Consider the following 23,804-nt stretch of genomic DNA (forward strand, 5'->3'; position numbering starts at 1 on the left):
AAAGGTGTGGGCCGAGGCCCTGGGGAAGGAAGCACGGCCAGCCCAGAGTCACCAGAGAGCAAACGGCACTGGTCACAAAGCACCTGAGCCTCTCTGGTTGAACCCGGCACATGGGTCAAAGCCCCAGAACAGGGCAGGGAGGGGCTTCAGGTGGGTTCCAGAAGGTGGGCAGGCTGTGTGCTGACCAGCTCACTTCCCAAGCTGAGGAAGACGCTTGGCAAGGTGGGCCAGGCAGAAGCCTGGGGAAGAGCACTAGCCTGATTTATAGATGGCAGGCCTGTGCAGAAACAAGCCTGGCTGGAGTCTCTCAGGCTGGGGTGCCACACCCACTGGAAGCAGGATTGTCCCCATTTCTGACAGGAAGTCTTAGTGTGTGAAAGCTCTGGGTCCCCCCAGCACACTACATCCTGGGAAGTCCCCTGGCAGTTGAAGGGTAGTGACAATCCTGTAGCCCTGCCAGGCCTCCCCACCCAGCATGGTCGGCTCGTGGTAGCCCTGAAAGTCCCAAGTGGGCTGCAGTCCTAGATGCCCCCAGTTTATCTGAGGTTGGTGCTCTAAGCCCCCACCCTTGGTCCCCTGCTCTAAGTCCCTCCTTCTGGAAGCCCTCCCTGATTCCAGAAGGGTCTCAGAGACATTCAGACAAGTGCTGAACCTGGGTTTATTGGTCCAGCCAGGTTATCCCCAGCTCAGGAACCCCACGTGAGACGGCTCCATCTCCTTCCACAGCCCAGGCTCCTCGGGGCCTTTGTACAAACTGGTCCCTCTCCCTGGGCTCTCTTACCCCAACTCCACGTGACTGTCCTCCTCCTACTCCTGCAGTTTCATCTCAGCAGATAGGCCCTCCTTGACCACTTGTCCTAGGAGGCTCCCCTACCTAGTCACTCTGTCCTCTTGGCCTCTTTCTTTCACTGGTTTATCTACTTTTACTTCTTTTCTTATTAACTGCCTCCTCAGAAGACAATGCTTTCTGAGGGCAAAGGACCAACTGCGTCACCTATGCAGTATTTCCAGAACTAAAGACAGCACTAGATACCAGGCAGGGGCTCAGACTGGCTCCCTGGCCCACATGGAAGGGGTGTCCCTGGATACAAAGAGGGGTGCAGGTAACCAGGCCCCCCATCCCTACTGCCTTCTGCTCAACACCAGACACCTGTCACATTATACCCTTCGATTCCATAGCTACCCTTCAAAACAGGGAGGTATCATTACTGCTAAATATGTCCCACCATGATTATAGCCTCTTGCAGGAGAACAATTTAGTAATACTGATATCAACAGCAAATTAAATATGCAAAGCTCCAACCTAGCTACCCTGATGCTAGAAAGTCATTCTAAAGCTACACTCAAAACGTGTGCAAAACACAGTTACTTACATCCAGGGATGTGCATCACAATGCTGGATAGAAAAGGAAAAGGCTAGAAGCAAACCAAACACTTAACTGTTAAAAAGAATAAGTCACGGGGGGAAGGGAAAAAATAACAGAATGAATCAAACATTACCCTACGTAAATTTATGATTACACAAATGGTACGCCTTTACTCCATGTACAAACAGAGAAACAACATGTATCCCATTTGTTTACAATAAAAAAAAAGAATAAACAAATGAAAAAAAAAAAAAAAAAGAATAAGTCACGGGGCTGGGAAGATAGCTGTCGGTAGAGTGCTTACCTTGTAAGCACAGGGCCCTGGGTTCGATACCCAGCACCCCAACCCCCCAAAAAAAAAAGAATAAGTCAAGGCCGGGGATGTGGCTCAGTGAGAGAAGGCTTGCTTAGCATGTGCAAGGCCCTGGGTTCCATTCCTAGCACCACAAAAAATAAATAAATTAACAATCAAATAAAAGAATATGTCAGGGGCTGGGGATATAGCTCAGCAAGCACAAGGTCCTGGGCTCAATCCTCAGCACTACAAAAAAAATAAATAAATACACAAAAGACTCTTCAGCATGGAACATTCTCCAAAGTCCAGCGCTAGGTTGAAACATCGGTGCACAACAGTGTTAAAAGGGGCTGTCCAGGCAGACAGTCAGTTTCTACCATCACAGACGAGAAGCTTTAACAGTGATTACCACTTAGATGTAAAAGAGGGAAACAGGACAATGTGAATCACTTTTACTCTATGCCTTTTTTTCAAATTTTTGTGTAACAGCTATTGAACCTTTTTCTATCTACCTACCGACCTACCTACCTTCCGGGAATTGAACTCAGGCACTCAGCCACGGAGCCACATCCCCAGCTCAACTTCGTATTTTATTTAGAGACAGGGTCTCACTGAGTTGCTTAGCACCTCACTTTCGCTGAGGCTGGCTTTGAACTCGCGATCATCCTGCCTCCACCTCCTGAGCCCCTGGGATTACAGGCATGTGTCACCGTGCCCAGTACTTGTTTTTAAAATAGATAACCCATCTTTCTCTCTCTCTCTCTTTGCAGTACTGATGCTAGAACCCAGGATCTCATGTATGCTAGATAAGCACTCTAGTGCTAAGTTCTCAATTTTTTTAATCACAAAATTAAAAAGGTTTAAAGGCTGAGCTAATGGTGAAGTGCTTACCTAGCATGCACAAGGCTTGGGGTTCTATTCCCAGGACCAACGGTTGCAGGGGAGCTTATAAAGGGTCTAAGGCCAGAGTGCAGCCATGCCGAAACTCTGCAGAAGCCACCTGGTTACTCACAGCTCAGGACGATCTGGGCAGCGCGGTAGAGCTCCAGACGACACAGGAGGTCCACCAGCTGCTGGACGGTGGCCTGACGCATGCCCCACCACCATAGCAGCTCACGGGTGATGCTCACGCCCTGCACCCGCTCCATGGACTTGATCTTCCGCAGCTGGGTCAGGTCTGGGATCACTTTGGAGGCTGGAGGGAGAGAAAGGATTCTGCTTAAAGTCTGAGCGGCAATCCCTCCCAAGGGGTCCCCACAATAGTGTAGCCACTCCCACCATGCAGAGTACTGCCCCACCTGCCACTCTCCACGCTGATCCTGCTGAATACCCAAGGGCACTGGCACATGGGCACTTGCACATAAATATCAGTGTGGCTGCTGCCCAAGGCAGGAGAAAGATCGCAGGACGAAAGGCAGACAGACAGGAGTCTTGAATGCTTGCTGCTTCTTTGCTAGGGACTGTCACTTCACCCTCTGGAACCTCAGTGGGGAACACAACTCCTCCTACCTTCCCTTCTAGAATGGACGCCCCATTCATCCTATTTACTGTACAGAGGACACTGCCTGGCAGAGTTGGGCTGGGTCAGCATGAGGTGGGGCAAGGGAGGTCCCTGAGATGGCCCTGGCTCTCAGGACTCATCCTGCACTTGCAGGACGCTGAGAGTAAGTGCCTCCTTAAATTCCAAAGTACCATACAAAATCTGTAGGAAGCCACCATTAGCTAGTAACGGTAAATTTTTCATATAATTAACAGTTGAAAACTAAAGAAAATATGGAAAATGCAGGGGGTTGGGCAAGACACACAGCATCCTACCACCCTCCCCCCAAGGGCCACTCGGGTACTCTCTTCCTTTCCAAAAATCACCCCGGCTACTTAGGCATAGCGCTAAGACTGTAGGCAGACTGTAGGTTAAGACTGTAGCCAGACTGTAGGCAAGATTTTGAATCCTGCTTTTTTTTTTCTTTTTTTTAACTTTTTCCAGTATTTTTTTTTTTTTAGTTATCAATGGACATTTATTTATTTTTCTGTGGTGCTGAGACTCAAACCCAGTGCCCCACACATGCTAGACAAACGCTCTACCACTGAGCCATGACCCCGGACCTCAATCCTGCTCTTATTAACAGCATGGCATAAACTTTTGGCAAGTTGTTACTGCTCTTCATAAATGGCATTTTTAATGGTAAACCACTATTCCATTAAATTTACTGACATGAAAGAGTCACTTTTTAAAACCAAGAATAAAATGGCCTGGGGGTGTGGCTAACTGGTAGAGTGCTGACCTAGTATGTACAAGGCCCAACATGTGATCCCTAACACGGCAGAACAAACAAAAAAAAACTGAGGGATAGAACACTAAAGCTTCAGTTTCAGGATTTCAGAAATCATGGAGCAAAAATCTATGTGAACATCGAGAAGTTCATTCACTCACTCATTCATTCAATAAAATATCATTGAGCCTGTGCCGTATACTTGGTCTGTGACAAACCTAGAGATATTGTAGTGAGTAAACTGAAACCCCATGGAGCTTTTCTGCTTGGAAAATATAAAATCAAGTCCTGCACAGTGGCTCACACCTGTAATCCCAGAGACTCGGGAGGCTGAGGCAGGAGGATTGCAAGTTTGAGGCCAGCCTCTGCAATTTAGAAAAAAACCTCAGTAACTTAGCAAGACCCTGTCTCAAAATAAAAAATAAAAAGGGCTGAGGATGTAGCTCAGTGGTTAAGTGCCCCTGGACTCAATCCCCAGTACCAAAAAAGAAAATAGAGCCTTGGGTGATCATGGAAAATCAAAAGTCAGGGAGTAACATGATTAGATTATAATTCTCTCCTCTCTGGAAGATGAGGAAGAACTCTGACGGCCTCCCACAGGAAGAAAGCCCCCAGAAGAAGTGCCCTGTTAGGAACGGAAAGTTTTGGAGTTACAACTTTAGTCACTGGAAACCCCAGGCCAGAATCCTGGTCGTGAGAAGTGAGGTCAGCGGGGACAGAGGCTGCTTCCAGCCTACAGAGAAAAGAGTAGAGGGAAGAGGAAGGAACCCCTCTCTAGCACCCTGTCCTCACACAGAGCTCCTGTCATCTGATCACCTCCCACCCCAAATCATGGGGAAGACAAACCCGCACTGCGGCTGCCCTGCCCGCAGTGGGAACTCGTGTTCCGCCCTCACCCTCCCTCCTTGGTTGCGCCCCTCCCCCCCCCACACACACACTAATCCAGGAGAAATAGGAATTAAACTCTGGGGTTCTTCCAATTTGAACTTTTTTTTTCTTTTTCTTTCCTTTTGTTCTTCTGCAGTGTTGGGGATGGACACCAGGGCCTTGCATGTGCTGAGTGAGGGCTGCACTGTCCCAGCCCTCGGCTTGGACATTTAAGTTTCCAAGAACATGCCACATCTTAAGGTATTGGCCCATTAGCCTCTATCAACACCCTTGAAACGGGGTCAGGGCAGGGCAGAAATCTAGAGGAGATGAGTCACTAAGGCCTCTGCTAAATCACAGATTTTTTTCTCAGCATGAGCAAGTAACACCTGGTCACTGGGAAATTAGGAAAACAGAAGAAATCAAAGTACCCACAATCAAACCACCTGGAAGACCCCCGAGAAAACCACTGGTTACATTTTAGCATCGCATCTTCTAGACCTTTTTCTTATAGGTAAAAAAGGATAGTGCTATAGTTTGTAAGTGTGTCTGAAGACCTGGTCACAGGCTAAGCACCAAGATGTGCTGCCTGGAACGCAAAGAAATGGAGCCAACCGACCGTGGACTGCAATCTCTGAAAACATGAGTTAAAATAAGTTTTTCTACTTCTAAGTGAATGATTGCAGGCACTTGCCACGGGAATTGAAACTGCCTGACACCGAGGGTCAGCAGGACAGTACCGAGGCGGTGCAGAGGCCAAACCCTGGTTCCAAGGCCAGGTGTGAACCCCAGCCTCCCCCTGGCCTCGGCTTCCTCATCTGCTGAACAAGCACGGGATGAGCTCTAAGAACAGAAGCACCTGGTGCTCACTTCGGCAGCATATAATACTAAAATTGAAACGATACAGAGAAGATTAGCATGGCCCCTGCGCAAGGATGACACGCAAATTCGTGAAGCATTCCATATTTTTCAAGAATGGAGGAAGGAAGGACTGTATAGAGGGAAAAGAGGGCTGGGAGGGGTGGGGGGAAAGAAAAATAACAGAATGAATCAAACACCCTTACCCTATGTAAATGTATGATTACACAAATGATATGCCTCTACTTCATGTACAACCAGAGAACAAGTTGTACCCCATTTGTTTACAATAAAAATAATAATAATAATAATAATAAAAAGAACAGAAGCACCTGAAGTAAAGATGACACCTACATCAGCTCTCAGTGTTAAACCACCCAGGCTCTGGGAAGGCCTGTCATCGAGCCAATGAGGAATTCCACATGGACCATCACGCTGTCCTTTCATGTCCGAGGCCCTGAATCCGATGGAAACCCTGCCCTTCCTCAAAGGCCCCAACAGGGATGTCACAGCCTCCTGAAATGGCCTGTCCTAGAGTCAAATGCCCCCTGCTCCAGACCAACCAGACCTCCCTGGGGAGGGGGAGGGGAAGCCCCAAGGGCCTCTGCAACCATGGCGTCCCTCCACCTCTCCAGGACTGTGCGGGCGGCATTACAGAGGAGGAAGTAAGGGCTCAGAGAGGCCTGAAGTCACCCAGCTGGGTGAGGCAGAGCAGGCTGTGAAAGGCTGTCACAGCAAACAAGACAGAGGGCGGTCCAATAAACGGCCCCCTGCACACACCCTCGGGGGTGAAGCTGCAAGATGCCCACTTTACACGGGCTCAGGCTCCAGCATTTATTTCTCCAAGAGCAAAAAGGGCCACAGCTGCAATCACAGAAAAATGATCAAGAGGCAACGAGTGTTGAATCCAGAAGCGCATGCATATTTGTGGCTGTGGGATTTTTGGCTTCACTCTAGCGTTCTTCCCACGCCCCCACACCCTCCTTCCAGGACCACAGTCATCTCAGAGGGACTGTCTCTTTCTAAAATGACTCACAGCAGCAAAGACTTTTTAGGACTAGAGGGACTTCTTGTTTTGCTAATGAGGAAAACAGAGTCTGGAGACCCAGAGAGAGAACTGACTGGGCTGCTCAGCCAGTGCCCAACCAGTGACTTCTGACCCAAGACAAACAGCCAGCCATGGGCTCAAAGCAGTCTCTGCAGGGTGAGAAGCGGACATGCCCTGTGTCCTGATCAATACCTATGTCCTTCAGGTCACCATTCACTCAAGCAGTCACTGGGTACCTGCTCACTTGCCAGATGTTGTCCTGGGCTCTGGGGATATGGGAGTGAAATAAACAGGCAAGGTCCCTGCCCTGGTGGCACTTTTACCTCACAGGGACAGACAGATGTAAATATATCAGGAGCAAGGTAATGCACAGCTCACTGAGAGGAATGGAGGAAATGAAACCACAATGGGATAAAGAGCTTACGTGGGGGGTGGGGGCAGGAAAGGCTTCTCTAAGTGAGCTAACCCACAGGGCACCGGCTGGCAGAAAAATGCCCACTCCAAAGACATCAATGTCCTAAACTCCCAGACATGTGTGAATGTGGTACCCAGAGTGGCAAAAGGAACTCTGTAGATGAAGTGAGGATTTAGAGATGTGAAGGTCATCCTGGATGACCCAGATCAGCCCAGTGTAATTCCCAGTATAAGAGGTAGGGAAAGCGTGTAAGATTCAGAGAAGTGATGACAAAAGCAGAAGTTGGAAAGAGATCTGAAGATACTGCATTGCTGGCTTTGAAGATTGGAGGGAGGGGCTGTGAAAAAGATGACTCCAGAATTATCAGATAATAAATTTGTGCAGTTTTGAGTTACCATTCAATTGTGGTGACTTGTTATAGCAGCAAGAGGAAACTCATACAGACTAGAATGCCAGGCATAGAGAAGGCAGGGAGGGAGAATGTTCCAAGCAGAGAGAACAGCAAGTGCAAAGGCCCTGAGTAGTCTAGACAGAGGAAGCCAGTGAGGCTGAGGCAGGGAAGAGAGAGCAGGGAGTGGAAGGAGAGGTCAGAGGGGCCAGAGCTGGCAGATCAGGTGAGGAAGGTGAACTACATCCTTAATTCCTGTGGGAAATTCTGGTATCTCCAGGGACTGCAAACCCAGAGGTATTCTCCAAAGAAGATAAATGAATGACTGATAAGCAGGGGAAAAGATGCTCAACATTATCTTTGAAATGCAAATCAAAATCACAAGTGAGATGCCACCTCATACCTGCTCAGATGGTGAGAACAAGAAGGACCATAACGGGTTGACAAGGACATGGAGAAATCCCAACACTCTTCCACTGCTGGTGGGAATGTGAAACAGTTTAGCCACTTTGGAGACAATCTGGCAGTTCCTCAAATGGTTCAAAAGAGTCAACATGACTCAACAATTCCACTCCTAGGTACATACTGCACAGACACAGGGAAATGAAAAAGTTCATCCACACTGATACTTATGTGAACGTTCATAGCACATTTTTCATGATTGCCAAAAAGTGGAAAGAACCCAAATGTCCATCATCTGGTAAATGGATAAATTAAATGTGGTACTTTCATAAATGGACTATCACTCCGTGGTACTATTATTACCATCATTATTATCAGGTACTAGGGATTGAACCCAGAGGCACTTAACCACTGAGCTTCAGTCATTTTTTTCTTTTTTTATTTTGAGACAGGGTGTCACTAAGTTGCTGAGGCTGGCCTCAAACCTGCCATTCTCCTGCCTTATCCTCCTGAGTTGCTGGGATTATAGGCATGCACCCCTGTATCCCCACATCATTTAGTGATTGTTTTGTGGGGGTTTGTTTGTTTGTTGTTTGTTTTTGATACCAGGAATTGAACCTAAGGGCACACTAAGCCACATCCTAGTCATGGTTTTTCTTTTTTTTCTTTTTTTTTTTTTTAATATTTTTTAGATGTCAGTAGACCTTCATTTTATTCATTTACTTATACGTGGTGCTGAGAATCAAACCCAGTGCCTCACGTATGCCAGGCGAGTGCTCTACCACTGAGCCACAACCCCAACCCTCTTTTTTTTTAATTTATTTTTATTGTAAACAAATGGGATACATCTTGTTTCTCTGTACATGAAGTAGAGGCATACCATTTGTGTAATCATTCATTTACATAGGGTAATGGTGTTTGGTTCATTCTGTTATTTTTTTTATTTTTTCCTCCCCACTCCCTTTTTTGTTTTGAGACAGGGTCTCACTAAGTTGCTTAGGACCTTGCTAAATTGCTGAGGCTGGCTTTTAACTTGTGATCCTCCTGCTTCAGTCTTCCAAGTCCACTGGGATTACAGGTATGTGCCTTGCCTGGCAACATTATTTGGTTTTAAGAAGAAATTGAGGGTGTAGCTCCGGGGCAGAGTGCTTGCTTAGCATACGCAAGACCCTAGGTTCTATCCCCAGCATTGCAATAAAAAAAAAAAGTAAAAAGTAAAGGAATTCCATACTAACGCATGCTACAACATGGATAAACCTTTAAAACACACTAAATGAAAGAAGTCAATCACAAAGGACAATAAATATTATATGATTCCATTTATATGAAATATCCAGAATAGGCATACTGGGAAAAAAATGAGGGAGGGGTTTGGAGTGACATTTAAGGGGTACAGGGTTTCTTCTGCAGTAATAAAAATATTCTAAGACTGTAGAGATAGTCACTGACCTGTACCCTATACTCTTTAAATGGGTGAATTATATGGAATGTAAATTATGCCTTCTTATTTATTTATTTATTTATTTTTGCTTTTGGTGCTGGGACTGAATCTAAGACCTCACATATGCAAAGTACATGCTCTATTTAAGTTGTGCTTCAGCTCTGTGAATTGTATGGTGGTTTTTTTTGGTTTTGTTTTGTTTTTGGTACTGGGGATTGAACCTAGGGGTGCTGTACTGCTAAGCTACATCCCCTTTTTATTTTGAGACAGGGTTTTTTTTTTTTTTTTTTGCGGTACTGGGGATCGAACTCAGGGCCTTATGCTTGCAAGGCAAGCACTCTACCAGCTGAGCTATCTCCCCAGCAAGACAGGGTCTTGCTAAGTTGCTTAATGCCTCGCTAAGTTGTTAAGGCTGGCCTCAAACTTGTGATCCTCCTGCCTCAGCCTCCCAAATTGCTGGGTTTACAGGTATGAACCATTGTGAATTTTATCATAATAAATCTTTTCTTTCTTTTTTTTTTTTTTTTTTAGTCATACAGGTGCCTTCTAAATTAACTTCCTAGGAAGAAAAGTTGTTCTAATGCTTGCAAATAAGAGTTGGACTAACATGGAAGAAATGAGAAGGAGTCCGACCCACAGCTGGTCACTGACCAGTAAACATTCAAATAAAGTCACCTAAGAAATGGGACACTGAGTCACCTAGAAAATTAGGTGCAAGATATCCTCACAGGTGCCCTCAGCCTTAGGCAGAGCCTTCAAGGGAGGGAAGCATGAGAAACAGGGAGGCGAAAGACACCTCCCCATCCTAAGTGTGGTACCCATATCATTTAACCTTATGCATTTTCTGCTTTTCAACTAATAATAGCTAAATAAAAATGCATGCTGCAAATAAAAACCTACATCCACACTGCTCTAGATTATTGCCTGGCAAGGAGAAATGAGTGTGGTACATTTTAAGTGGGGGAGGAAAAAAAGTCTAGTACATGTAATGAATGTACAAAGTGGAGATTTTTGAAAAATACAAACATATATATAAATGTTTACAAAATGACCAGGTTTAACATCCCTAGCAGTCTGCTGGCACACAGTAAGAAGCCAAGAAACCTTAGCTGCTATTTGTGACTATTTGCACCAAATACTTAGGGTGGTTATCCCTGAGTCTGAGCTAATATTTTTGTTGCTTGTTTCCCACAGTATTTTGCAAGAGGTGTGTATTGCTTTTACTGGGTTAGAACAGGGTTCCTGAACCTCAGCACCATAGATGCTTTAGGCTGGATGTTGGGAGACACCAACATTCCCAGTGTCGACCCACTGCACTCACCAAGCTGTGACAAACCCAAGTGTCTCCAGACATTAGCAATGTCCCCTAGGGTGCAAAAGTGACTCTAAGTAAGAACCACTAGGTTCTAATACAAGTTATTTCTTTTTGGTTGTTGTTTTTATGTTTTACTGAGGATGGAACCCAGGGTCTTGCATTTCTAGGTAAGTGCTCTACCACTGACCTGCATGCCCAGCCCTAAAATATACAATTTGTTCAATCTGGATGGATAACACATTTATTTATTCATTTTATTATTATTTTGACATGTGTGTGTGTGTGTGTGTGTGTGTGTGTAGTACATATGCATTATATACTTTTTTGGATAAATGGTGTATTTTATAAAATAAAAATTTTAATTAAAAATATATAACTACATTTTAAGCAAAAGGAGATCAGTAGATGAAAGGGACCAAGGGGTAGAAGTAGAGGAAGGTGGGGGGAAGGGATGGGGAGGGATATTAACCAAACTACATTGTTATATTGTGTGCATGTACAAATATGTAACACCAAATCCCATCATTATGTACAACTATAATGCACCGATAAAAATTTTGGAAAGAAAAAAAATGACTATTTTAAAAATTAAGTGCCACTGTACACTGGTTTAAATCATACAGCCAAGAATAACAATTGCTCTTTTCACTTCCTTATTAAGAATACCACTAAGGTGTTGGGTGCTTTCTACACAGTATTTCAGTATTTTCTTCCCTTATAACAACTTTACAAAGAAGCCGTAATTATCATCTCCGTTTACAGATTAAGAAATTGAGACTCTGAGAGGTTAACCAACCAGCTCGAGGTCACCCAGCTGACAAGTGATGGAGCCTGGAAGCTGAGATGACCACACAGGTATCTTCTTCCTAGCTGCCAGGACCCTCTCAGCCAATCAAAAGCCGCCAACAACAAGCAAAACACAAGGATTTACAAGGTAGTGAGCCCTGGCTCCCAATCCCACGCACTCTGCCACTCAGCCACGGCACCCCTGGGCAAGTTGCTCCACCTTATCTGTAACTCCGGGTAAGAAGGACGCACTTCATCGGCGGTGTGGGGATTAAATGAGATAATAGCGCCTGTCCCAAAGTAAGCACTCGGGAACTGTTTTACTGTAAACTGTAGGCGATGACTACCTAACGACAAGTCTTCAAAGGCCACACCACCTTCCAGAAGCCTAAAAGGAGGTCCGGGGCGGGGGCGGGGGACCTGCCTGGGGCCACCCGGCGAGGCGCGGGCGCAGGAATCTCAGCCCTCGGGCCGGAGCCCGGGAGTGCGCTAGGTGGCGGCTCACAGCGGGCTGGCTAGAGGGGCCGGTGGCCGCGGCCCTCCTGGAGCCTCACTCACCGAACTGCATCCAGTCCCAGTCGCTGAGTGTGTCCATGTTGCGGCACAGGTCGTCCAGCACCCAGGCGGGCAGCTGGTAGATGTAGCAGGCCATGTCGGGCCGGCTGGCGGGCACGGGACAGACTGTGCCCGGAGCCGCGGACGCCTCGTCTCTAGAGCTGCGCGGGCGGGCGGCGCGGGAAGTGGGCGGGGCGCGCCGGCCGCCAGCACCCCCCAGCGGCCGCCAGCGGCACAGCGCGTCCTTGCTCAGGCCGACGCAGGGGCTGACACCGGGGAAACTGAGGCCAGCCACGAGAAGGAACACGTTTAAGGCCACGTGGGCATTCCGTGCCAGTCGCGGGAAGCCTTGTGACTCCACTTCCAGGGCTTTGGGCACTACACCACCTCATGCATTCATCCAGTACTCATATGGCACACACCTGTCACTCCAGATGCTCAGGAGGCTGAGGTAGGAGAATCGCAAGTCGGAGGCCAGTGTCAGCAATTTAGCAAGACCCTGTCTCAAAGTGAAAAAAAAAAAAAAAAAAAAAAGATGTAGCTCAGTGTAGAGTGTCCCCGGTTCAATCCCCGATACTAAAAATTTATTTAAATGAACAGTAGGAGGAATGGAATTTATACTAATAATTATTAGTACTTATTGAGCACTTACCATATACAGACTGCACCCAGATTATTTTACTTACTCCTTACAATGCCTCTATGCAGGTATGATGATGTAACATCATGTGCAAATATGTAACTGCAGTGCCACCTATATGCACAATGACATCAAGTGGCCGAGCTCTGCATGCCCCACAGATGCCGTAAAAGCTCTTCCCTCCAGGGATCTCTTTCCCCCAAAAGCTATCTCCCTTCTGGCAAGAAGAACTTAAACCCCTGCATGTTTAAATTCTTTCAGGGTCCTTTGTTTATTTCTACAACTCTGGGTCCAAGAGGACTAGGTCAGTAACAGTTTCATTGATCAAGCCTTGTTTTTCACAAGTGGATTAATCCTCCCCCTACTGCTTTGAGTTGTTGAGTGAAAGAAGCCCATGAGTTGTGAGTGAAAGAAGTCCTACAGAGACGAACTAAAATAAGCTGGGCACAATGATGCATGTGCATAACTCCAGTGATTCAGGAGGCTGAGGGAGGAGGTTTGAAAGTTCAAGACCAGTCTGGACAACTTAGCAAGACCTTGTTTTGAAAATAAATTAAAAAACAGGCATGGTGGCAAACACCTGTAATCCTGGTCTCTCAGGAGGCTGAGGCAGGAGGATGGCAAATTCGAGGCCAGCCTCAGCAATTTAGCAAGGCCTTAAGCAACTTACCAACAACCTATCTCAAAATTAAAAAAAAAATTTTTAAATGACTGGGGATGTGACTCAGAGGTTGAGCATCTGTGGGTTCAATCCCCAATAACATCAAAAAGCAAACAAAAAAACAAATAGGGGTACTGGGGAGATAGCTCAGTTGGCAGAGTGCTCACCTCGCAAGCACAAGGCCCTGGGTTCGATCCCCAGCACCGCAAAAAATAAATAAATAAATAAATAGAAAGACCTAAGGCTTTCTTGTATAGTGAATGTGCTAAATAAATGGTAATTGCCATTGATATTCTTCTTGTTTGTCTCATTCAACTTTTTTTTCATGTTGTGCATTGTTTTCTTGTTTTTGTACTGAGGATTGAACCAGGAACAATTAACCCTGAGCTGACACTGAGCATGTCATTGATATTCTTGAAGAGGGAGCCCACTGGCCTTGGACTCCTACTAAGATTTCAGTGGTAGTGCACACCTGTAATCCCAGAAACTCTGGGAGGTTGAGGCAGGAGAATCTCAAATTCTAAGGCAATCTGGGCAATTTAGTGAGACTCTGTCTCAAAATAAAAAAATTAAAAAGGGGAAAACAAAACAAAGGGAGATCCATAGAGGAATGGAACCAGGGGAGGGAAGAAGGGAGAGGGGAAATGCTAGGGAGTGATACTGGGCAAATTGTATTGTTATATTGTGTGCGTGGACGAATATGTAACAAATCCCACCATTATGTACAACTATAATGCACCAATTGAAAATGTGGAAAGAGCCAGCTGCAGTGACACATCTGTAATCCCAGCAGCTGGGGAAGCTGAGGCAGGAGGATAGGGAGTTCAAAGTCAGCCTCTGCAACTTAGCGAGACATGTCTCTAATAAAATATAAAAAAGGGCTGGAGATGTATCTCAGTGGTTAAGCACCCTTGGGTTCAATTTCCTGTACCAAAAGAAAAAAAAAATTGTGGAGATACATAAATTAAAAAGGGCTAGGGGTATAGCTTAGTGGTAGCACCCCTGGTTTCAATCCCCAAAACCAGGACATTTCAGTCCTAGCTGTCCCTCGTGGGCTCTAGTCCTTGAGCAAACTCTTGGCTTTTTTTTCTTTTACAAATCTGGTATCCTGCCCCACCACTTGGAAGGATTGGTGTGAGGCTTCAGTGGACCCCAAAATGGTGGAGATGACTTGAAAGTGCTGGACCAAGGATCACTCAGGAGTTTATTCCTTGAGGCAAAAAGTGGGGTATGTCTCAGTGTGCTGAGATGCCCTGCTAGGGTGTTCAGCAGGGTGAACTCTAAGGGGGCAGACGAGGATGTTGACAGGATGAACGGGAAAGCACCTACAACCCAGCACAAGGGGACAAAGGAGAACCAAGGCCCTCATCTTTCTCCTTTTCTCTATTTGCAGTGTCTCCCTGTTTATCCCTCTTTTTCCTACTTATTTATTCAGTGATACTAGGCATTGAACCAGGGACTCTACCACTGATCTATACTCCCAGTCCTTTATTTTTTAATTTTGAAACAGGGTTCCACTAAGTTGCCAAGGCTGGCTTCAAACTTGCAAACCTCTTGCCTCCACCACCTGAGCCGCTGGGATTACAGGTGTGCCCACCTCACCTAGCTTATCCCAGCCTTTTATTATTATTTCTTTGGTGGTACTGGGAATTGAATCTGGGGCACCTCCGGTCCTCTTAATTTATTTTTTTATTTTGAGACAGCATCTAAGTTGCCCAGGCTGGCCTCGAACTTTCAGTACTCCTGCCTCAGCCTCCCAAGTATCTGGAATTACAAGCATGGGCTACCATATCCAACTTTTTATTTATTTATTTATTTATTTATTTATTTATTTATTTATTTGTGCTTGGGATGGAAGCCAGAGTCTCCTGCACATTAGGAAAGCACTCTACCACTGAGCTACACCCCCAGCCCAAGATTTAGAAATATAAGGTCAAAAATCTAAAAGGTGCAGATTGGTGTTCATGAATCAAGATGGCAAGGCATTGATTTCTATTTCCTATCTTTCGTGTATTGCTGGGCATGGATTCCAGGGCCCCTCCTGTGCTAGGCAGGTGCTTCCCCGCTCAGCTATTTGTACAGCCCCGGTCCTACTTCCTTTCTTATCAGTGCACTAATTACTAGCCCAGCTCCCTCTCCTTTGATTCTCAGTGTAGCTGCTGGTGAAAATATTAACTACTTAGCTTTCTGGGTCCTGTGGGGGGGGGGGGGAGAAAAACTGTTTCCAGTGTCCCTTTTAAAAGTTTTCTGCAGTGCTTAATTTTGTTTTTTACAGTGGTATCTCATTCTAATAAGAAAAAAAAAAAGGCTAGAAGAAGCAATGTTAAATAAATACATATATAATCTAGGGTTGGAATAGGAGACTTGAATGAGGTTAGTTGCTTGTTTGCTTCCCCCTCCACCCTAAGCCATTAAACAAACAGCTTTCAAAACTCACAGAGAAGAATCAGGTTAAAATAATACGCCCTACCTGTTTCCTCCATTAAAAAAAAAAAAGAGTCAAAATAGAAAACATCAGTCTCTTAAGAACAATACGTTTAATACATTCACAGGATTCCAAGTGAAAAACATACATGACTCATGCTACACATTTTCAATCTTGGACAACACAAAAAACACAGTACTCAATCTGTGTGTTCTCATGAGAGGAATGTGAAAGCCATTTTGACCAAAGACAGGTTTAAAAAAATAAAACCAACATCGAACTACTGTGGCACTGGCCGACATCCTTCAATCTCCACTCAGTCCAACTCCACGCCACCCACAGCTGCACAGGGAACTCTCCCCCTCCATATGTGTTTCCTTACCCCCACATTTCAACAAAAAATTAAATATTTAGAGGTGTGTCACTGAATGAAAAAAAGTCAATTTATTTGTTGAAAGTTGAAAGAGGGGACTAAGATTAGGTGACACTTAAAGGGCACAGGGAAACTATTCCCATTTGTTTCATTAGCTTCACTCTGGTTTTAGAACATAGGATTGTGCCCAAAAGAACTAATGATGCCAAGAAATACCCCTAACATTAATTATAAAGAAAGACTATACCAATGTGTATGAAAAGCTTATAATGTGGAAAAATATTTATTATGAAGTTAAATGAAAAAGTAGGATACAAAACTGTATATACCATACGATCTCAACTATGTCAAAAGCAACCAACCCAAATACGCCCTGTAAGAGGCTGAAGAAAAATAGTTGAAAAGGTCAATGGTGGTTGTATTTAAGTAGTGTTTCTACAGTGATCTTTCTTTTTCTTTCCTGGATTATTTTTAAAAAAATTATTACAAAGACGTAAGTCTGAAGTTTTGAATTTGAGTTCTGAATTGAAATCCAGTCTATAAAGAAGGATGTGAACATTCATAAAACTATAAAACATTCCAGGCTACTCCAATGATCCCACTGTTGGGAGTAACTGGCCTGAGGATGGAGGGCTTTGGCCTCTCCACAGTCCAGGGAAAAGTGTGACCAGGTCCTGCTGATGCGAATGCTGAACCAAACAGAAATGTCATGGATTTACAGAAAAGAACAGATGTCCATGCCTGGCAACAACTTATTTATAGTTTAGGAGCTCTTCCATACTAGAATTAAACATAAGGAGGGCTCTTTTCTGCTATTTTCTAGATACATGACAAGTTACAAAAACACTATTATCAGCCAGACATAGTGGCATATGCCTGTAATCCCAGCAATTTGAGAGGCGAGGCAGGATTCTAAGTTCGAGGGTAGCCTTGGCAATTTAGCAAAACCTTCAGCAACTTCAGAAGATCCTGTCTCAAAATAAAAAACAAGATGGGCTGGGGATGTGGCTCAGTGGTAGAGCGCCCCTGGGTTAAATTCCCAATACCAAAAACAAAACAGAAACAAAACCAAAAAGCACAAACACTATTATCACAGTGGCTGTGGAAAGTCAATCCTGGTTTAGAAACATTAATAAAACAGTATTGCAACAAGAGTGTACAAAGAAAAGTGCAACACTTAGAAAATTAGAAAAAGTGCTTTCTATAGAAATGATTCCCTTTAGGATGTTTGTTTACTGCATACACTTTAAGGCCTCCCTCCCTTCCCCCCAACAAGAGAAGAGGCCGACCGTCCAAAAGCTTCCTTCCAAAGCATCCACCAGTTTGTTCAAGCAACAAACACGGTCAGGCGCACAGTGTGCGAGGCACTGGGGTCTCAAAGAGGAGAAAACCTGTCCCTGTCTCAAGGACATCAGTCTTGCGAAGTGGGAGGTGGACACATCCCCAATCACATGTCCCTTAAAAGCAGACACTGCCATTTTCTTACAATTAAAGGACATGCTGCAATTGCCACTGGATCACTTATACAAACATCCTTACACTGAAACTTTCCTGACTTACTAGGAGGCAAAAATGCAAGTATTTTCTCCTGGTAAGTATTTCTCAAAAGAGCAGGTATTAAGTGACACTTCCAACATTTGTCCCCAAGCATCACAATGCCTAGTGAAGTCAGTTAACGTGCTTTTAGGCAATGGGAGCTTATTTTACTCCAAAAACTGAGGGTAATGACCAGTCCTATATCTAGATCAAGCCTCATCAGTATGATCAAAAGCTGAGATGCAGGAATGCTAACTTCAATTAAATTCTTCAGTCTCCTACTATTCCAATCGCTGATTTTCAATGTGCTCCTGTGTTAGCCGTTCCAGGTCTTTCTGCACATTTGGGTGGTCTTCCAGATCTTCATAGAGGGACCTGACGATGTCCAGTCTCCTGTAGTTCTCAGGCTTGACTAGGCTTCGGACAACCTGCAGGCATCGCTCTTTCAGGGTATACACTGTAAGGCAGGAAACCAAATCCTCAGTGGCAGATTTAGGCCTCAGAAAAAGGGATGGGCAAGAAGCTCTGCCAACTCCAGCAAGTACGTTTACTAAAGGTGGACCTCACATTAGGTTAATAAAAAAGAAGAGGGTGAACGCATTACTGTGGTAGTGTGACATTAATGGATGCCTCACAGGTTTCATACCCTCATATAGTAACTTCCCCTTGAAAGTGAGACTGTGATTTGCTTAAACAAAGGCAGATAAAGCAATGCTGGCATCTCTGAGCCTACGCCTTAAGAAGGCCTAGTGACTTCTGCTTTTACACTCTTGGGAGCCCTGAGCTTCACACTGAAGAGAGCACACCGGAGGGACAATCCCTGATACCACCCGGAAGAGAGGCCCAGCAAAAGACATGGACACTACCAGTTAGCAAAATAAACACCAAGTTGAACTCAGTATAGACTGCAGAACTGTACAAATGTTCTTTTTTTTTTTTTTTTTTTTAATAAAAGTTTTGGGGGTGGTTGCCACATGGCAATAGATATCAAAACCAGTGTGTAACAGATTTGGGGGAAAGTCAATTTCTATATTAATCTCACTGGAGAACTAATTCTTTAAAGGTATCATATGAGGTGAAGTTCAACTTAACTACTCATTTTATACACCCCGCCCCCATTTTTTTTTAGCACCAGGGACACTTAACCACTCAGCTACATTCCCCAGTCTTTATTTTTTGAGGGGAAGGGTGTGAAGACCAGGGATTGAACTTGAGCACTGGACCACTGAGCCACATCCCCAGCCCTATTTTGCATTTTATTTAGAGACAGGGTCTCAATGAGTTGCTTAGGGCCTCGCTAAGTTGCCAAGGCTGATTGTGAACTTTCAATCTTCCTGTCTCAACCTCCTGAGCCGCTGGGATTACAGGCGTGCACCACTGAGCCTGGCCCCACTTCTTTGAAACAGTACATATACATACATTTTAGTTTTAACCCAGTGAACCCATAGGTATTTGGGTTTTTTTTCCTGAAGAACTTGTTTCATAGGGTTCAACCTAATAAAATATTTTGAGCTTTAAACAAATAGTGAACTATGATGTTAATCTTCAATTCATTGATTTATCAATCCCTGGTTGATACTGTGAGTTTAACTGGATTAAATTAAAAATATAACACCAGAAGTCAACAAATAAGCCATGATATCTTATTCTTGTATTCTTCTGGGACTGTAGGGGACAAGCGTGCTCCAAAAGGCATCCATAATTCTACAATCAGATATTCAGTTTAGCCCATCTTTTAAGAGCCCAAAGTATTTTTGAGATACCACAACATCTTTGTTCAATATAGATGCTATTGAACAGGCACAGTGGTGCATACCTGTAATCCTGGCAATTAAGGATGCTGAGGCAGAAGGATCACAAATTGGTGGCCAACCTCAGCAACTTAGTCAGATCCTCTCTCAAAATAAAAAATATAAAGGACTGGGGATTTGACCCTGGATTTAATACCCAGTACCAACATATATATATACACACACATATATCATATGGAAAAAATTACATTTACGGTAGAGAACAAAGCATAAAAAGACTGAATGAAAAGGCTCGCCTACCCCTAGCAAAAAACAAAGAAATGGTACTTCAAGTAACCTATCCTCTACTTGTTCCAATGAACAAACTTATCTTTTTTTAAAGGATTGAGCATCAGTACCTGGCAGAGTGATGTTGGCAAAAATAGGCTGTCCATCAACATTGAGAGATGGCACAAATAGTTCAGTTTGGTTAACCAGAAGCCCATCGTATGTGCCTGCATCTCTGAAGAGCCAAAGGTGACCTGTTAACACAAGGAGAGGCTGTTAAGGAGCCACACTGGTCTGAGCTAACATACCTGTTCTCTCTCTCCCCTGATGTACATGAAGCGCTTGCCTCTTGCTCTACCTACAAGTCACAAAATCTTTCCACCAGCATTACAACAGTGATCCTTACAAAGGATCTACTTACAGATAAGAAAACTGGTTAAAGAAGGCAATAACTTGCTCTAGGCAACAGAGACAGAAAGCAGAACACGTACCTGGAGCTCCAAGTCTACAATTTGGTCAGAAAAGCAAAACCAAGGAAGTAATAAACTGGAAGTCACACCAAACATTGGAAATAGTAAAAGAATAGGCCACTGGCTCTTCACATTGTTTCTCAACAAGGAGGTACAAAAAGAGCATGTTGTGAGATATAAGTGAGACAGAAAAGGTTGCATTCTGTATGAACAGGCAAAATTAATGTATGGTGTGGAACTAATGTATGGAAAATGGAAAAAAAAAAGTTGGGGGGCACACAGGGAAGGAGGCAAACCTTGACAACTAAGATTCCGTTTAAGGAAGGAACCTCAGAATAAATATCACACTCCTTCCTTGGGCATAAGCCTACTTGATAATTTGGGTTGGAAATTTTAAGAACTCTGGTAATTTTTTTTACTGCGGCAAAATATACACACCATAAAATTTAACACTATTTTAAGTGTACAATTCAGTGGCATTAAGTACATCCACATTTTAAAAAAAATTTTGTATTAAGTCCGGCAAACCTGGAAGAATACAAAATTCACACAATTTCTTATATAAAATAAGTTGTATAGAAATGTTGATCCCTGGAAGCACTGTGTTCTTCCTCTTCACACATTAGTTTGGTGTAAAACGCCGAGACACAACTAATATGGTAATACAGCAAGAAGGCTGTCACCAGATGCAAAGCAGATGTGGCCCCTTGACTGAGGATTTCTCAGCCTGTAACTATAAGAAATACATTTCTTTTCTATATAAGTTTAGAAAAGAAAAAAGACAGCTGGGAATGTAGCTCAGTGGTACAGTGCTTGCCTAGCATGCATGAGGCCCTGGATTCAAACCCAAGTACCACAAAAAATATAAAAATAAATGAGAAACATTATCTTATTAACTATGCCACCCTAAAAGAAGAAAAGATTCATCAGGATCAGCACAGGAAAGGTAGGAAAATTAATCCAGACAAGGACTACTCTCTGCCTGAGGCTAGGGGAAGATTATAGACTCCACCTTAGGTAAAGACTGGCTATCTCTCACCAGAGTTTTTACAACAGTTTCCTAACTGGTAGACCAGTAGTTTTCCCTCTCCAGTCCCTCTGCAACCTGAGTGAGCTTCTCAATATGTAAATCTGACTATGTCAAATGGCCCTACTTCAACAGGGGTACTTCTGAGCTTCTTTTCCCACCATTCCATACCCGCCGTCCCTTCTGGCAAGGCCCCAGTCTTGGCACAAGTGGTTCCCTCTGTCTACAACTCATATATCTTGGGTTGGCTGACTTCTATTCACCCTGCTCTCTTAGGGATGTGCTTCTTAACTGAAACCGCAATCCCTTCCCACGCTCCCACAACCCCCTGAGCTCCGTTCCTATCGCAGCAATTATGACACTGGCTTATTCTTGCCTATTCATGAATCTCTCCTTGACGGGACTATGGTCTCCACGATGGCTGAACTGGACCACTGAAACTGAAGCACTGGGGATATCAGGACTGAACGGACAGGCCTTAGAGATGAAGTACATTTTTAGAAATAAATGCACTTGAAAGGGGGAAAAGCCACCTTCGAATGTAAATCATTCAGTGTTACAAAGAAGAAGGTTCTTCCACCTGCAGCATCAGCTTGGATCTGTCACTACCTCTCTGGGGCTTCTGCTCCTCAACCCTGGAATAGGAAAAACTATAATTTCGCCTGCTTTCCAGGATGGGGAAAGGACTGAGTAGCACAGCGTTACCGCTCAGCATCAGCACCCGCGAGGGCTCGCCTCGCACCCCGGGGACAAAGCGGGCGGCGCGGCCCGGCCTGGTACCTCGGTAGCTGTGGATGCGGCGGCCCGTGCCCGGCGGCAGCGTCGGGTAGGGCTGCGGCTCGCCGTCGAAGTTGAGCCACACAGGCAGCACCACGCGCGGGCTGCGGTTGCAGAAGATGACCTGGGAGGGCTCGCGCGAGTTCACCGAGCGCAGCACCGGCCGCGGCCGCCCAGCCTCCATCTCCTCCTCAGCTCCCGACTCCTCCCGGTCCGACTCCTCCGGACCGGATTCCTCGGCGCCCGACTCCTCCCGGCCGTACTCCTCAGGGCCGTACTCTTCGGCGCCCGCCTCCTCGGCGGCCTCCTCGGCCTCTTCCCGGTTCCCCGCCTTCCGGGGCATTACCTCCGCCGCCTAGACAACCCGAGCCCAGTCGCCTCGGGATTCGCGGGCCGGACGCGGGGCGGGGCGTGCGTGCTCGCCCCCGGGCAGGCCTGCGCACTCTGAGCGCGCTCTGGGTCAGGTACAGAACACGCAGCCGCAGAAATGGCCCGGTTGAGACTATGCGCGTGCGCAGGTGGATCTTGGAGCCGGGGGCGGTGTTCCTTCATCGCGTTTCCACCGCCAATCCCTCTCTTAATCTTCTTTCGCTCTTAAAATTTTCGAGGTATTTGCCGTTTTCCTTACCATCTGCGATATAATTTAAAGTGTTTTTTTTTTTTTTTTTAACTCATCGTTTGTTTTGTCTCTGCTTTGGGTTACAGAATTTAACATGTGCAACAGCGTACCAAAGGGGAAAAAATTCCCTCCCAGATTTGTACCCCCAGTCACCCAAGAGAGTTCCTGGAAACAAGAAGTATTACCGGTTTCTGTTGCTTTTGGCACCAGGGATTGAACCCAGGGGTGTTTAACCAACAAGCCACTCCCCAACCCATTTTTATGTTTTATTTTGAGATCACTAAATGGCTTAGGGCCTCGCTAAATTGCTAAAGCTGGCTTTGAACTTGTGATTCTCCTGCCTCAGCCTCCTGAGCCACTTGGGATTACAGGCATGCTTTCCTTTCAAAGATACTTAAGCATATGAAAGCAATTAAACTAAACAAGTTTAATAAGTTTTTTTTTTTTTGCGCATAAGTAAATGGGATCATAGGTGTGCACCACCACACCCAGAGCATATCTTGGTTATTGTAATACTACTGCACATGTATAGCAGTGGTCCACTTCACCTTTTGAATATAACTGAGGCTTATTTTTAAAGGGGAGGGTTTCCCTTTTCTTTTTTCCCTCTCCTCCTCCCTAACCTGGGGGTGGGAACAAGATTACCTTGAGTTGTCTGTCTCCACAGGAAGGAGATACCTGCCAGAGAATCTAGGAAGTGAATATCTTCTATATTAACAAGTGAATGTTTAACACATCATCAGGGCGCCCTGGGGCCTTGTCAGGTTAAAAGTTCCCTGTTCCGGGCTGGGGAGATAGCTCAGCTGGTAGAGTGCTTGCCTCGCAAGCACAAGGCCCTGAGTTCGAATCCCCAGTACCGCAAAAAAAAAAAAAAAAAGTTCCCTGTTCCGGGCTGGGGTTGTGACTCAGTGGTGGAGTACTTGCCTAGCATGTGTGAGGCACTCAGTAGGTTTGATTCTCAGCACCACCTATAAATAAATGAATAAAATAAAGATCTATCAATGTGAAAAAAAATAAATAAATAAAGCCCCCTGTTCCTCCTGATGGGCAGAATCACAGTCTCTAGGACAGAAGTCCCCCATAAAACTTCTTTATCCTGTTCTCAAAACCATGTCCTCGTTAATGATTGGCATTGACAAGGACAGAGCTTTTGGTTACATATAGGAGTACAGATATCTCTTCAACATACTGATTTCATTTCCTTTGTATATCAAATACTCCTTCACTTGTGCCCAGGATTATACCTTGATA

At 45.0% G+C, this 23,804-nt stretch overlaps 2 protein-coding genes and 1 non-coding gene across 5 annotated transcripts in view; 1 reads left to right on the forward strand and 2 right to left on the reverse strand.

Annotated features, from left to right (window-relative positions):
• The window catches only part of Irak2 (interleukin 1 receptor associated kinase 2), a 54,882-nt gene extending 42,745 nt beyond the window's left edge, over positions 1–12,137 (reverse strand). For all 3 annotated transcript variants that reach the window (XM_047535007.1, XM_047535006.1, XM_047535005.1), the window contains exons 1-2: positions 12,011–12,137; positions 2,675–2,857 (exon numbers count right to left, since the gene is read on the reverse strand). In XM_047535007.1, the coding sequence (XP_047390963.1) occupies positions 2,675–2,857; positions 12,011–12,104 (277 nt within the window). In that variant the 5' untranslated portion in view covers positions 12,105–12,137. The remainder of the gene's footprint in view (positions 1–2,674; positions 2,858–12,010) is intronic.
• LOC124971264 (U6 spliceosomal RNA) lies at positions 5,662–5,769 on the forward strand. The gene has a single exon (XR_007106317.1). It is a non-coding gene; the product is annotated as a U6 spliceosomal RNA (small nuclear RNA).
• Positions 12,138–15,826: 3,689 nt separating the features above from the next.
• Positions 15,827–22,559, reverse strand: Vhl (von Hippel-Lindau tumor suppressor). The gene is made up of 3 exons (XM_047534461.1): positions 21,938–22,559; positions 19,792–19,914; positions 15,827–18,099 (listed from the first exon to the last, which is right to left on the reverse strand). Exons 1-3 carry the CDS (start codon positions 22,275–22,277, stop codon positions 17,924–17,926), a joined length of 639 nt encoding a protein of 212 aa, XP_047390417.1. The 5' UTR covers positions 22,278–22,559; the 3' UTR covers positions 15,827–17,923.
• Positions 22,560–23,804: the final 1,245 nt, after the last annotated feature.

This window comes from Sciurus carolinensis, chromosome 19 (genome assembly GCF_902686445.1).
Source record: "Sciurus carolinensis chromosome 19, mSciCar1.2, whole genome shotgun sequence".
NCBI lineage: Eukaryota > Metazoa > Chordata > Mammalia > Rodentia > Sciuridae > Sciurus > Sciurus carolinensis.

Bases quoted from the DNA above. Each gene is read 5' to 3' on its own strand.
- Vhl (XM_047534461.1), bottom strand. From the start codon at position 22,277: ATGCCCCGGAAGGCGGGGAACCGGGAAGAGGCCGAGGAGGCCGCCGAG. The intron at 19,915-21,937 runs GTACCAGGCCGG...TTGTGTTAACAG, and splicing joins CCGCATCCACAGCTACCGAG to GTCACCTTTGGCTCTTCAGA. The intron at 18,100-19,791 runs GTACTGATGCTC...CCTGCCTTACAG, and splicing joins TGCCAACATCACTCTGCCAG to TGTATACCCTGAAAGAGCGA.